General features: G+C 36.3%; 1 protein-coding gene across 1 annotated transcript in view; it reads right to left on the reverse strand.

The window, feature by feature from the left end:
- LOC150077334 (protein kinase C and casein kinase substrate in neurons protein 1-like) overlaps positions 1 to 14316 on the reverse strand; it is a 233530-nt gene that overhangs the window by 176235 nt on the left and 42979 nt on the right. The window contains exons 2-3 of the mRNA XM_090386779.1: positions 12433 to 12663; positions 6230 to 6429 (exon numbers count right to left, since the gene is read on the reverse strand). Of these exons, the coding sequence (XP_090242905.1) occupies positions 6230 to 6429; positions 12433 to 12646 (414 nt within the window). The 5' untranslated portion in view covers positions 12647 to 12663. The remainder of the gene's footprint in view (positions 1 to 6229; positions 6430 to 12432; positions 12664 to 14316) is intronic.

Raw genomic sequence — 14316 nt, forward strand, 5'->3', positions numbered from 1 at the left:
AAAAAAAAAAGTAAAAATGTGTACCAAGCTATAAACAAAAATAAATCATTGATCTAATAGCCCATTCAGCATGGTGACAGAATCAAGCAGTTCATTTCACATGTCTTTACTTTTACACCACTCATATACTGACCACTTAAGAATGATCAATGTGTCAGATGCAGCAAACATGTTAAACAATTGAAGAGCGAGCATAAGGGTGTCAAGCTAGTAACAACGACCGACAAATTCCATATGCCTCGCAAAATAAATCACACAGATCACTACACTAAGCTAATCCTTTAATAATATCAATTAAACAGCTTAGCCATTTTTAGGTGCATTGGCAGAAGTGTAAAGCACATAATGCCTCCACCATATCCGTCCATCTGTCTGTCTGCATGTAATAACTTGAAATTACATGCAGACCTAAATTTCGTTAAATGGGACCAATAGAAATTTGGCAATTACTATTTCCCCTCCCCCATATATATATCACATAGGTTTCCACATATCATATAATGTAGCTGAAGCACTGGATATTATGTTTGTTGCCATGTGCTGACCAGAGGAATGAAGGAAAATACAGCAGATGTGCAGAAAAAATGTTCTGGGTTCTCAGATTGTGCATAAAAGTTGCTTTTTTTCTCTCTTTTTTTTAATCAGTTTGCTAAATACATAAATCATAAATTACTACTATTTGCTTATTATATTAATCACAACAGGATAAAAAATTAAAATAAAAATAAAAAACATTAAATACGTTTGAGAACGAGGGTAGCCTGTGCGAACGTACATTTTTGCCGCTCCTGGAACAGAGAAGTTTTTTCTGATTTATTAGCTTAAATTGGCATATTAACTTATTTTCTAGAGTAGTTTTATATTCTTATTTACAATACTTAGATTAAAGTAACTTAGATAGAGATTTTGTAGGTATTACTTAGTATCAGAAAGGGTATCAAATCCACGTGTTTACCATTCACAATTGCCGCCATTGTTACACGATAATAGATAGCATAAGCTTAATATAGTATAGTATAGTACATAATATTGTAAATTAATCAGATAATTAATCTTGTTGAACTTCATTGTCAATTAAATTGTACTTTTCACTATACATATAACGACTTGGGTTACGTAACATAAATAATTATTAAAAATAAATAATTAATACTTAACTTGATACGGAAGTTATATAAAGGGATTTCGTAAGTAACACTCGATACTGAAACATAAATATAGTGTTATAACTGTGTTGAGATATAAGTTTAGGGTTTTAATTTTGTACTGAAATTGAAATTTTATTGAAATTAAATCGAAATCATGACTCTGACCAGAGCAGCAAAGCAAAAGGCTCAAGCTAATGGGAGTGCTGTGGCTCAGGGGAGAACTGAGGGGGGCAGTTGCCCTCTGAATCACAGCCTATTAAAATGCACTACTTGCTTGATGTTTGTGGATCAGTCAGGTACGGGACATGATACTGCCATGGAGGATGTCTTTGTGTGTTCGCGATGCAAGGAGTGTAAGAAAATCAGGCGACAACTCAGCATTGTTATGGGCCTATATGAGAGCTTGAAGGACAGGGTGGATGCCCTCGAAGGATTAAGAGTGAGGGGCCCATCAAGCTCTCATCTGCCCACACCAATGCCAGAGCTTGCACTTGGTCATCACGCAACACAGCGGCAGCCCCCAAGGCAGAATGCGCTGGTCCCAAAGGAACTAGTAGTTGGTGACTCTATTGTCAGGGAAACGGGAAACATGCTTTGTAAAAAGGATAGGTGGAACAGGACCAGGGTATGTCTGCCAGGGGCAAAGGTTGATGACGTTGTAGAGCGAATATCATCTTTTAAGGGCACAAAAGGTGATATAGTTGTACACGTTGGCACTAATGATATTAAGAGTAGGATACCAGCGGAATTACTTAACAAGTACAGGTCACTGTTGAAAAAAATCCGTGAATTAGGGTTGAATTTGAAAGTGTCTGCAATTCTGCCCAGACACAATAGGAGGGATTATATGATGAGAGCCCTGTCGATCAATTCAGCCCTGGAAGGATTGTGCAAGGCTCAAGGGGTAGCATTTTTTTCAGCCTGGTCTGTACTTGTTAACAGGAGAGACTGCTTCTACAGGGATGGGATACACTTAAATAGAAAGGGTGCAAGAATGTTTGCTGATGCTATCGAGGCAGTGTTAGGTGGGTCAGAAAACTGCTAGATTGGGGGGATACAAGGACTAATCGATTAACAGTAGCCACTGGCAGAGGTGAAAGTGATTCTTGCACTGCTTCTATTGGAATGAGCCGCAGCCTGGAAAATAAGATGCAGGATATTTCAGAGACTGCTGGGAATCGTTGGGATACAAATAAACACATAGGTTGTGTTAGGGTAGCTAAGAAAAAGAACAGGTGCATGTATACTTGCGTGTACACCAATGCCAGGAGTTAGTAAATAAATTTGATGAATTTGAGGTATTGCTCAAAACATCAAAGGCAGATATTGTGGCGATTTCAGAGACGTGGTGTCACTCAGACATAAGGAATGCAGAACTGGAATTTGGGGAGTACAATATCTACAGAAAGGATAGACAGGGTAGGAAGGGAGGAGAGGGTTATGCTATTAGTTAAGAAATACATAAAATCCAAGGAAGTGAAGCCAGTCGACATTGCTGGACAGTGCAGTGTCCAGTCAGTTTGGTGTGACATAAGCATTGGGAGATCAAAATTGAGAGTAGGAGTGTGCTATAGGCCTAATGACTCTGATGAGTATAATAAGAAACTGTATGGGGAAATAGAGTGAGCCAGTAAATCAGAGAGTCTTATAATGGGGGATTTTAATTTCCCAGATATTGACTGGAATTTGGGGGCTGGTCACTCACACACTAGCAAGGCTTTTGTGGATTTATTGGATGATTGTTTTCTACATCAGCATGTTCGGGAGGCAACTAGAGGGAGTAATACTCTTGATTTGATTATCAGTAGTGATTCTTCATGCATTAAGAATCTGCAGGTAAATGAACCACTAGGTGGCAGTGATCACAGTGTGCTGAAGTGAGATTTACTCAAAGAGGTAACTACCATTAGGGGTAAAGGGAAGGGTTATTGCTTTCGTAAAGGCGACTACGATGGACTAAGACAGTATTTAAATTCTATACAGTGGGACCAACTGATGATGTTACCAACAGCAAATTCAAAATGGGAAGCATTCAAAGAACTTATCTTGGAAGCTACTAGGCTTTACATACCAACTAAGAAATATTGTTCAAGGTTTAGGCCTAAGTGGATGTCAGATGAACTAATGAGACATATGGCAGAGAAGGAAAATGCATGGGATACATACAAATTAACACGTGACACAGAAGCCTATGATAGATACAAGTTGATCTGTAACCAAGTTACAAAGGAGGTTAGGCAGGCGAAGGCAGATTACGAGAAATCTTTGGCAAGGGATGCAAAGAAAAATAGCAAAGTGTTCTTTACTTATGTAAACTCTAGAAGGAAGGGGATGAATCAGATTGGTCCACTTGATATCGATGGGTCAACTTGATGATCCTGCTCAGGTAGCTAACAAACTGAATGAATATTTTGCATCGACATTCACACATGAGGAGTTATTCAGCGAGGGGAATGCCAGAGGTGTATTCAACTCTGGCAGTAAGCTAGAGAATCTTGTAATAACTGAGAGTAAAGTGGAGCAGAAATTGTTGAAGATAAATACAAGAAAGGCACCTGGGGTGGATGGGATCTATCCAGTTATATTAAAGGAGGCAGCAAAGGAAGTAAGCAAACCCTTAGCCATAATTATGAGAGCTTCCTTGGACTCAGGGGAAGTACCCATGAACTGGAGATGTGCAAATGTGACCCCAATTCACAAAGGAGGATCAAAGGGCGACACAAGTAATTATAGACCTGTTAGTTTAACTTCTGTTCCTGGAAAATTAATGGAGGCACTGGTTAAAGAAGTACTGCAGGATCATCTAGACAAGACTTCAGTTATAGCTCAGACACAGCATGATTTTGTTAAGGGGAAGTCTTGCCTGACCAATTTGATTGGATACTATGATGCAGTCACAAAAGAACTGGATGCAGGGAATAACTTTGATATTATATACTTGGATCTTAGAAAGGCTTTTGATACTGTTGCACATGGAAGACTGCTGCACAAATTGGAGCAGTGTGGCATTGGAGGCAAATTGCTGCTATGGTTAAAGGGGTGGTTGAGGGGGAGAAGACAGTGAGTGGTAATCAATGGACACTGCTCATCGCGGACTAATGTTATTAGTGGAGTCCCTCAGGGTTTAGTATTTGGTCCATTATTGTTTTCTGTATTTATAAATGATATTGATGATGGTATATCAAGCTTAATGTCCAAGTTTCCAGACGATTCGAAGGTTGGCAGGGTTGTCAAGGACACTACTGACACTATGCTACTGCAACAGGATCTGGAAAGGTTGAGCAGATCGGCTGAGAGGTGGCAAATGAAGTTTAACATTGACAAATGTAAAGTACTACATATGGGAAACAGCAACCCCAGAGCAACGTATGAACTCTATGGTACTACACTGACAGTGGTAGAGAATGAAAGGGACCTGGGGGTGGTTATGCAGGCAGATATGAAGTTTTCTGAGCAGTGCAGACGGGCTGCAAGAGTAGCTCATGGTGTATTGTCGATGATATATTGGAATTTTTCTAGCAGGGATAAGGAGGTGATTATTCCCTTGTATAAGGCAATGGTCAGACCACACCTAGAGTACTGTATACAGGTCTGGAGGCCTCATTTCAAGAAGGATGTAGAGATGCTGGAACAAGTACAGAGAAGGGCAACAAGATTAGTGAATGGAACACAGGGGTGCTCTTACGAAGAAAGGCTTAAGTTTTGCAAATTACAGTGTCTGGAGACTAGGCACCGGCGAGGTGATCTGATAGAGGTGTATAAAGCCTTGAATGGTTTGAGCATGCTCAATGCTGATGGGATTCTTCCTCCTGCTCAGTATAATCACCTGAGAGGGCATAAATTCAAATTGAGAAAAGACAGATGTAGGATAGACATGAGGAAATTTGCCTTTAGCCAGCGGGTGGTTGGTTGGTGGAATAGACTTCCATCCCTTGTCGTGGAAGTTGATAGCCTAAATAAGTTTAAGGCTCAGCTGGACAGGTATTTCGAACGAACAGAGGGGTGAAGTGGAATTGGTTATGTTTTATTTATTTATTTATTTTTTTTTTTTTTTTTTGGGCTGATGCTGCATAAGCTTGCTTTCTTGCATCAAATGCCTCTACTAATGCTAATGCTAACATGTTATATTTTAATTGTTATTAAAATCCAGGAAGAAATAAGTTGTTGTTGTTGTTATTTGGTTTTTAGGAGCATTAGCAACTAAGGCCATATTGCTCCGGGATATGCGGTGGTCATTCACTGACCTTTCTGCATCCTCCGTATTTGGTGGTGACGGGCTCGAACCCCGGTCTAATCAAGAAGCGTGTGCTACACGCACTGCTGCTCCTTCCCACCTGACTACGGAGGCACTGAAGAAATAAGTAAATGCATTATGAAAGCATTGACGTATATTACGAACGTTTAATTCAGAGGTTCCCAAACTTTCTTGGTTCACAGCGCCCTTAGAGTCCCAGTAATTTTTTCAGGGCACCCTTAGGCCAAAAGAAATACCTAACACAGTGGTTTTCGACCTTTCAATATATACCTATATAATAATTTTATTCTTTATATAGATCACTACAAAATTAAAACGATACGGTACAATGGATACCGTACACCTTTTTATAATGAAATAATATACAAATTTAAAAAAAAATAATAATAATAACTTTAAGTAACTTAAACCCAAATTACATGGCACAACAAGAATGTCGTTGTGGCACCCTAGTGTGCCACAGCACCCCTGTTGAAAACCACTGGTTTAATTTATTAAATAGCAGAGCCTACAATACATGTCGCATTTCATGCACCATCGATTATAGAATATTACAAAAGGTGAAGTGAATACATTTGGAGGTACAGTGAAGTGAAAACAATTACTTTTATATAAAATTAGTTAAACAATTATAATTAATTGGTAACAAGATTGCCCTTCGCTTTATTTATCACAGAAAAAGAAAACAATTAATTAATTTAAGAAATAGAAATAACATCCCTGAAAGCAAATACACCGTGCAATTATTGTAGCTAAACCTTTTCACTGAAAATTAAAGATATTTAAGCAATCATATTGAGATTTCACATACACAAAGCATATTTACCTTTTTAAAACTATCATCCATTTCTTTTTTCTCCTTTAAATACATTACTGATTTATGGTAATTTTCTTTTTGCCATTGTTTTATATCCAAGATAATGTCATTTATCAACTGCTCCTTCACTTTTAAATGTATGTCACATTGACGTTCTGCTTCCACCAATATCCCTTTCCAAGCTGCTTCTGTTGTACCATATTCTGGACCTAGTAAAAAAAATTCAAAAATTCAGACTATTTTTGTCCTTTACATAAGTCCATATCGTCAGTAACATTATACTCTCATACCTATTCCTTAATTTTCGCACCTCTTAATTTGAAAAGAATGGAATTTATATATGTGTAATATATATATATATATTTTTTTTTAGGAGCATTAGCAACTAAGGCCATATTGCTCCGAGAATATGCGGTGGTCATTCCCTGACCTTTCCGCATCCTCCATATTTGGTGGTGACGGGCTCGAATCCCGGTCTAATCAAGAAGCGGGTGTTACACACTGCTGCTCCTTCCCACCTGGCTACAGAGGCGCCTGTGTGTGTATATATATATATAGATAGAGTGATAACCACTGTGCTGAACCAGAAGTAAAGGAAATTTTTATAGCACCAAGAGGGACTATTGGTCTTGTCTGGCAGAGTAATGAACTTAGAGTAAGAGATAAGGAAGAACTAAATGCCTGAAGAAAGAACATCCAAAACTGATCATCTTGTTTGCCAGTCTTAAAATCATATGAGAGAGAGAGAGAGAGAGAGAGAGAGAGAGAGAGAGAGAGAGAGAGAGAGAGAGAGAGAGAGAGAGAGATGACTGTAAATCATATGTACAAACAACATAAGCATCAAGTAAATGATACAAAGGTTAGAAGGGTTGTTAATGACAGTATACTACTGCAATAGGATCTAGAAAAGTTGGGCAGACGGGCTGAGAAGTGGCAATCGAAGTTTTAACATTGACAAATGCAAAAGTGCTGCATATGGGTAGCAGTAACCCCAAAAAAAACGTACCAACTCTGTGGTACTACACTCAGAGTTGTAAAGAATGAAAAAGACCTGGGGTAATTTTGCAGTCAGATATGTTTTCTGAGTGGTTCGGACAGGGCCAGAGCAGGTCATGGGAACTTGTAAATGATATACAGGAATTTTGGTAGTAGGGATAAGGAGGCAATTATCCCTTTGTATAATGCAATGGTCGGGCCACACCTTGAGTACTGCATACAGGTCTGGAGGCCTTGTTTCAGGAAGTATGTACAGTTGCTAAAAAGAGTACAGAGAAGGACAACAAGATTGTTGAGGGGAAGGAAGGGATGCTCTTACCAAGAAAGGCTTAAATGCTGCACATTTCAATGTCTGGAGACTAGGCACCTGCAAGGTGATCTGATTGAGGTATATAATGCCTCAAATGGTATGAGCAGGTTGAATGCTGGTGGAATTCTTCCTCTTGCTCAGATTATGAACCTGAGGGGGGGGGGCACAAATTCAAACTGAGGAAAGACAGTTAGTTGTAGAATAGATGTATGGAAATAATCCTTTAGCCAGGGGGTAATTGATTGCTGGAACAAACTTCCATCTGTCATTGTGGTAGTTGATAGTTTAAATAAATTCAAGGAAGAACTGGACAAACATTTGGAGTGAATGGCTGGGTGAAACGGGAAGAATTTTTTTTTGGCTGATGCTGTATAAGCTTGCTTTCTTGCATCATATGCCTCTACTGATGCTAAACAACACCAGCCAAAAAAAAAAAAACCTTCCAACATAATTTATCCATCCCCCTCCACTAACCTGTCTGGTTTTTCCTTAAATTTATTCAAACTACCTACTTACACAATGCCAGATGGAAGTTTGTTTCAACGATTGACAACCTACTGGCTGAAGGCAAATTTCCACCCTGCAACCATCCTTCCTCAGTTTGAATTGATACTCTCCATGCATGTTGTCTGAGCAAGAGTAAGGATTCCATCAGCATTAAGGTTACTCGATCCATTCAAAGCCTTAAATACTTCCATCAGATCTACTCACAGATGCCTAGTTTCCAGATGCTGCAATTTGCAGAACTGAAGTCTTTCTTGGTAAGTGTACCCTTTTGTTTCCCCTAACTAACCTCATTGTTCTTCTCTGAACCCCTTCCAAGAGATCCATAATTTTCCTAAAATGCGGCTTCCAAACCTGTATACAGTACTGAAGATGATGCCTAACCATCAACTTATACAACAGGATAATCACAGCATTTTGGTCTAAGTGTCGAACAGTATCTCTAAATTGGCATAAAAACCCTAGTAGCTTCTACAATTAGAATTTGCTGTTGATAGCATCATCAGCTTCTCTCACAGAACACAATTTAAAAACTGTATGAGACCATTGTGGTCACCTTTAGAAAAGCAAAAACCCTTCCCTTTGCCCTTTATAGTAGTTTACATCTTAAAGTAGGTAATTGGTCCTTGAGGCTTGTCAGAGACATTCTTTCAGGTATGATAGGCTAGGTCTTGTAACTTAAAGTTTAAAATGCTCAGGTGACACTCATGAATCAAGGGGACTGAATTTTGGTTTGGTAAAAACCAGATCCTCTGCTTGCACCTTCACGATGGTGGGTTATTAGTAACCCCAGGTATAACACCCATGTGCAAGTCCTAAAACTGCACCTAGTATACTGGAGATGACCACCCAGGTGTAAACCAACATAAGTAGGGGTCAAGGTGTAGTGTCCACATCATATGAGACCTGACAGGCAGTTCCTCTCTGTTGTCTGATAACTGTACCAAGTGGGAGTGGCTGATATATATATTTTTTATGAGTGATGACTGCAGGAATAGAGAAGAGAACATATGACATTCAGTTTGAGCAATGCTGGCCATTCTGGCCAGATGGCAAATTTTATGTAGAATGCAATTAATTAAAAAATTGGGGGAAACTCTGAATAAGCTCAGCTTGTGAGCTTGTGGCAAGCGAGTGACATGGTTGTAGTAAAATTCATGATTCTAGCATACCCTAATCTAGTGTGCCTCATGCATTCTTTGAAATAACTTGTTTGCTGGTATGTCTGCCCCAAAGTATGTGACTTGCATTCACCATCCAAGTAGCAAACAGCCATTCTCATGAGCTGAGGAAAATGCGATTCATTCCCTTCCTTCTAGTGTTTACATAAATAAAGAAGTGACAAATGGGCCTGGAGTACTGGGGTCCATAGTTTAACAAATAGATATTTATTTAAAGTATACCCAGTATAAAATAAAATAAAATATTTCAGTAGCTTTCGGAACTCGTGTCCCTTCGTCAACTGACAAATTTGAATACATTACAAGCAAAGTGTGGCACGTTACTCATTCGTCATTGTTGTAGCACGGACGTGTGCTGCCTTGCGCCAGTGATCATCCATCAATAAAACGGTTGTCTCCAGGATTGGATGTATACGCATGCCTTTCTGGCGATTTAATGCCTTAGGGTTGTTCATTATGTTTAGTGACTCTAGCCATAGGCGGTGGCGAAAGTGTCACGCGTGGTCCACTATCTCAAAGTCGCGCTTGGGGTCAAGATCGTGGTTGGTAGCCCAAAAATGTTCTTTGCTGTTTTTCTTTGCATCCTTTGCCAAAGAAATCTGTCTTAGTTTGCCTAACTTCCAACACAGGTTGCTGGTCGTAGATAAAAACTTGTTATTTTCTGTAACTACCTAAATACAGACAAATTTTTACTTCATATGGTTTATTTATTGTTTTCCCAGAGTTATAGCATAAGTGTACCCACCTCATGCAGCCTCGCCTCATGTTTGATCCACTTTAAACTCATAGTAACACTAGTATGGGAAACTGACTGCTACCAATGTTATGAAGCTCAGAATTATGTGCTTGTTTCTAGTTCAAGTTATTCATAAACCTCTCCCACATAATCTAGTGATTACTAATAGCTCTAATGGTTGTAAACCATGTATTTTTGATATATTCAAATATTCAAATTATTCAAAATATTGCAAAATATTTAAATTTCACGTGCTTCAATAGCATGCCAAATTTGGGATATATTTTGGAAAAAAAATAATAATAAAAATGACAATGAATAGTAGTACAGCAGACTGTTGAAATAACGACATCCCAAATAACTGCACATTCAGATCGGATGTTTGTATACAGTGCAGATGTCTTTCAGTGCCAAAAAAAAATAAAACGTGATATCACGGATTATAGCACTGTTTTACATTTATTTTAAATTAAAAACCCTTCAACTATGGCTCCTAAAGTTAATAAATCTCGTACAGAGAATAAAAGAAGAATAATTAAGAACATTAAAGATTAGTCACAAACTTGATATAATAATAGAAAATAGAATGGGCATAAGTAGGAGTGTATTAATGGCAGAATATAACATTGGATCATCAACATGTTTTTTATGTGGAGTTAATAAAATTGCATTCTTAATCTCTATTTATTATTTAGCCTCATTATTTTTGCATTAAATATATTAAATAACACTTTATAGATAACGGAAAAATTGAAATAACGGCATCGTGAATCCTCAAAGGTGCCGTTATTCTGCACACTTAATATATGCATAATTTTTTTTTTTAATTTTGCTAAAGCTATTTACACACAATAAGTGGAAATATGTGCATATGTGCATGTTATAAATTTTCTGCATTTAATGTTTTTTTTAAATTGGAAAATGGATGGGTCTATATTTTATATTTTTTTAATTGCATTAAATATAGACCCATTAAATATATTTTAATTGCTTATGATGTTTTTTTTTTTTTTTTTTTTTCCTCAACAGAATTTTTTTTTTTTTTTCTTTTGAAAAACAAAGAATATTTTTAAATACAGTAAACCCTCACTAATCTGGATTAATTGGGGAAAGATGTTATCTGGATTAGTGAAGCATATGAATGCCCTAAAAAAGAAAAAAAAACTTAGAACACAAATAAATGGAAAATTTAATGATATAGGTAGTGCTGATGAAAATAAATAAAAAAAATATCACTTTAGGGACTTTATTTAAAAACTATAAAAAGACAATACATTTATCCATCAATAGATCGATAAATGTATTGTCTTTTGTCTTTTTATACATTTATCAGGTGGCGTTGCCATCACACGTCAACGCCACTTGATCATTGCTGTGAATATCACTTAAATATAGCTTCTTCCAGCAACACTTCTTTTGGCTTTTTAATGTGTCTATTTGATACATTGCTTTTATCAACTCACCACATCGAATTTTAAAGCAAATGCCTTTAAAGATTCTTTTTGTTTTTTAATATCTGACACAGTCTGTTGGCCAATACCAAATTCTTCAGCAATTTAATTTTTTCCAGGAACACCATTTTCAAGTTGTTCTATTACTTTGAGCTTTCTATTCTATTCTATTGGTCCTTGAGGCTTGTCAGAGACATTCTTCCAGGTATGATAGGCTAGGTCTTGCTAACTTGAAGTTTAAAATGCTCAGGTGACACTCGTGAATCAAGGGGACTGAATTTCGGTTTGGCAAAAACCAGATCCTTAAAAGTAACGCGTTTTCTTTTTATTCCACTTTTCAATTCTTTAGAACACATAAATATAAAATATGTTAACTTATGTACATATGTATATACATATAAAGAGGTAAGCAAATGAAGAAATATAAGCAATAACATCCATCCAACTCAGAGTCAACAAGATAATGAACACGCAAATGTAATGTACGTTCCATCTCTCTCTGCACAGTCAGTGACTCATCTGCCTTTCTAAATCCCATGTGTCTTTCAAAGTACTCAACTGTGAAGGGAATTTTTCATATTTTGATCCGGATTAACTGTAACCAGATTGGCAATTTTTTTGTATTTGATTTTTTTTATTAAAAAAAAAAAAAACACAATAAGTACTGATTGTAATTCACTAAGGAAAAATGAAATATTGGTGTACTTCATAAACTCTTTCCCACAAATTGAAAAGAAAATTTACCCCCATCAAATACAGTGCCTGACTGGTATAAATCTGCAACAATTAGGAGTGCCACTATTTCTGGGTTAAAATTCATGTTAATCGTGAACTAAATAATCAAATTTCATCTTTGCTTACAGTTTGTTTGAAAACATTGTGAAATGTTGATTTGGGTATATAATTTGCCTTTTTTGGAATCATTTGTTTCTTCTACTGGTAATAAAAAAAATGTATTTGATACAAACTGTTATAAAAATTCTCCATAAAATTAAAAATTTCAAGAAAAACAAACATTCAAATTCCTTCCATACCTTTTTCTATGAAGTCATTCCATTTTCTTGCCCAATTCCTTAGGCTTTTTGCATAGATCTTTTCAATATCACCTCTTTCCTGAATCAACTGAACCAAATCATTACAAGAACGATGGCCATCATCAATACGTTTTGTGGTTCGCTTAAAATTTCCAGGTTCCCAAAAGCTATCACTAGTTGCTATTAGCATTGCATCATCACTATGATGTGACATTATTGCCTCCCCTAATCCTAAAAAAAAAAGGTAAAAATTGAAGTATAAATAAATCTGAAATATGTCAAAGCTCAATCTCACTAATGGGTCAAAATAACAATATGCTTATAATGCAACAAGGTAAACAAAAAGTATATATTCAAAATATGGTTGCAACAACTTCTTGTTGCGTAATGTGGATTTCAATACACAGTAGTTACTCAGCTGACAGCAGTCAAAGTTCACAAGGAACAACAGACATTTGAAAAGATGTCAACACATTCCTAAAATAACATGATCCAACAAAAAAGCAGGAAGTAGAAAACTCAACAATGATTCTATTGCATGATATAACAACAATGATATTACGTAATGGACCTTAATGGTCCAATCCCTGTTCATAGAGAAGAAGATGATGATCCTATTATAATTCACTGGGTAAGTCTGGGTGTGGAAAGCAGCACTTAAGACCACTATACGTGTACTTACTACTGATTCTCTAGATGATTACTCTACTGTATTCTAAAAGAATATTTATGACTGTTAAGTAATAACCCCAGAGGCTCACATCTGGGGAGTATGGGCTTGGCACACCCAGGGTCCTGAGCTGGATATCATCATTCTTCTCTTTCTTGGTGATTCCCTTCTACTCTCTCTCTCTCTCTCTCTCATGGTGACTCAAATTTTTTTTTGGCTGGTGCAGCAAAAGTCTCAGGCTTCCTTGTACCATATGGCTAATAATAATATCCACTTCCTTTCAGTCCACCTCACCTCTTATAGAGATGACATCTAAACATGGCTGGCTAAATTCTGAACATATACTTTTATTCATTTTTAATTTGAAGCATCAATCAGACCAATGACCTTTTTTAAATATTTTTATTTATTTAGTTTTTCTTTTGTTTTTAAATGATTTGCAATAAACATTAATTTATAGATGATTCAAATAACAGTGGCAAGATATGTAAAGTAGGAGTCTAAGGATCAGCATTATCAAATACCATAAACATTTTACTGGTTTTTTTTCCTGATTTGTTTTTATTAATTAAAAGTTTAATTTTTCGAAAATTAATTATTAAATTTCTAGGCTACTTTATGCTACATCCTTTTTCATATGACCAGAACTAATCAAAGGTTCTGCAGGGTCTAGGATAAAAATAATCTACAGGGCTCTTATGTAAATGGTTGTGGCTGAATGTGGTTCTAGATCAGCATATGCAGACAATAACACACACACACACACACACACACACCAATAAATATGCTACCACAAAAAGTGCATGACCCACTGTTAAATGTTTATGATGATGTATCTACTGCAGTGAAATGTTTACAATTAAACTGTTAACTCTTCTAGCTGACAGACATATAGCAGTATAAACGGAAATTTATTTTATTTTAATTTCCTTTTATATTTTATTTTAATTAATATATTTTAAATTATTTAATACTTTTATTAATTCTTTGAATAAATTTAAATTATTAATCTCAATTTTATTTTAATAAATCAGCAGGAAATATATTAACAATGCCTTAATTAAAATAATTAATGTAATTTAGGGCCCTATGATTCAACAATATCAAATACCATAAATCTTTTGCTACCTTTTTCTTTAATTATTTTTAATTAAAATTTCCTTAATTTTAAATATCACAAATCTTTCTAAACCTTTTCTTATATTATTTTTAAT

Source organism: Mastigoproctus giganteus, chromosome 12, assembly GCF_048544385.1.
Source record: "Mastigoproctus giganteus isolate SK-2022 chromosome 12, ASM4854438v1, whole genome shotgun sequence".
Classification (NCBI taxonomy): Eukaryota; Metazoa; Arthropoda; class Arachnida; order Uropygi; family Thelyphonidae; genus Mastigoproctus; species Mastigoproctus giganteus.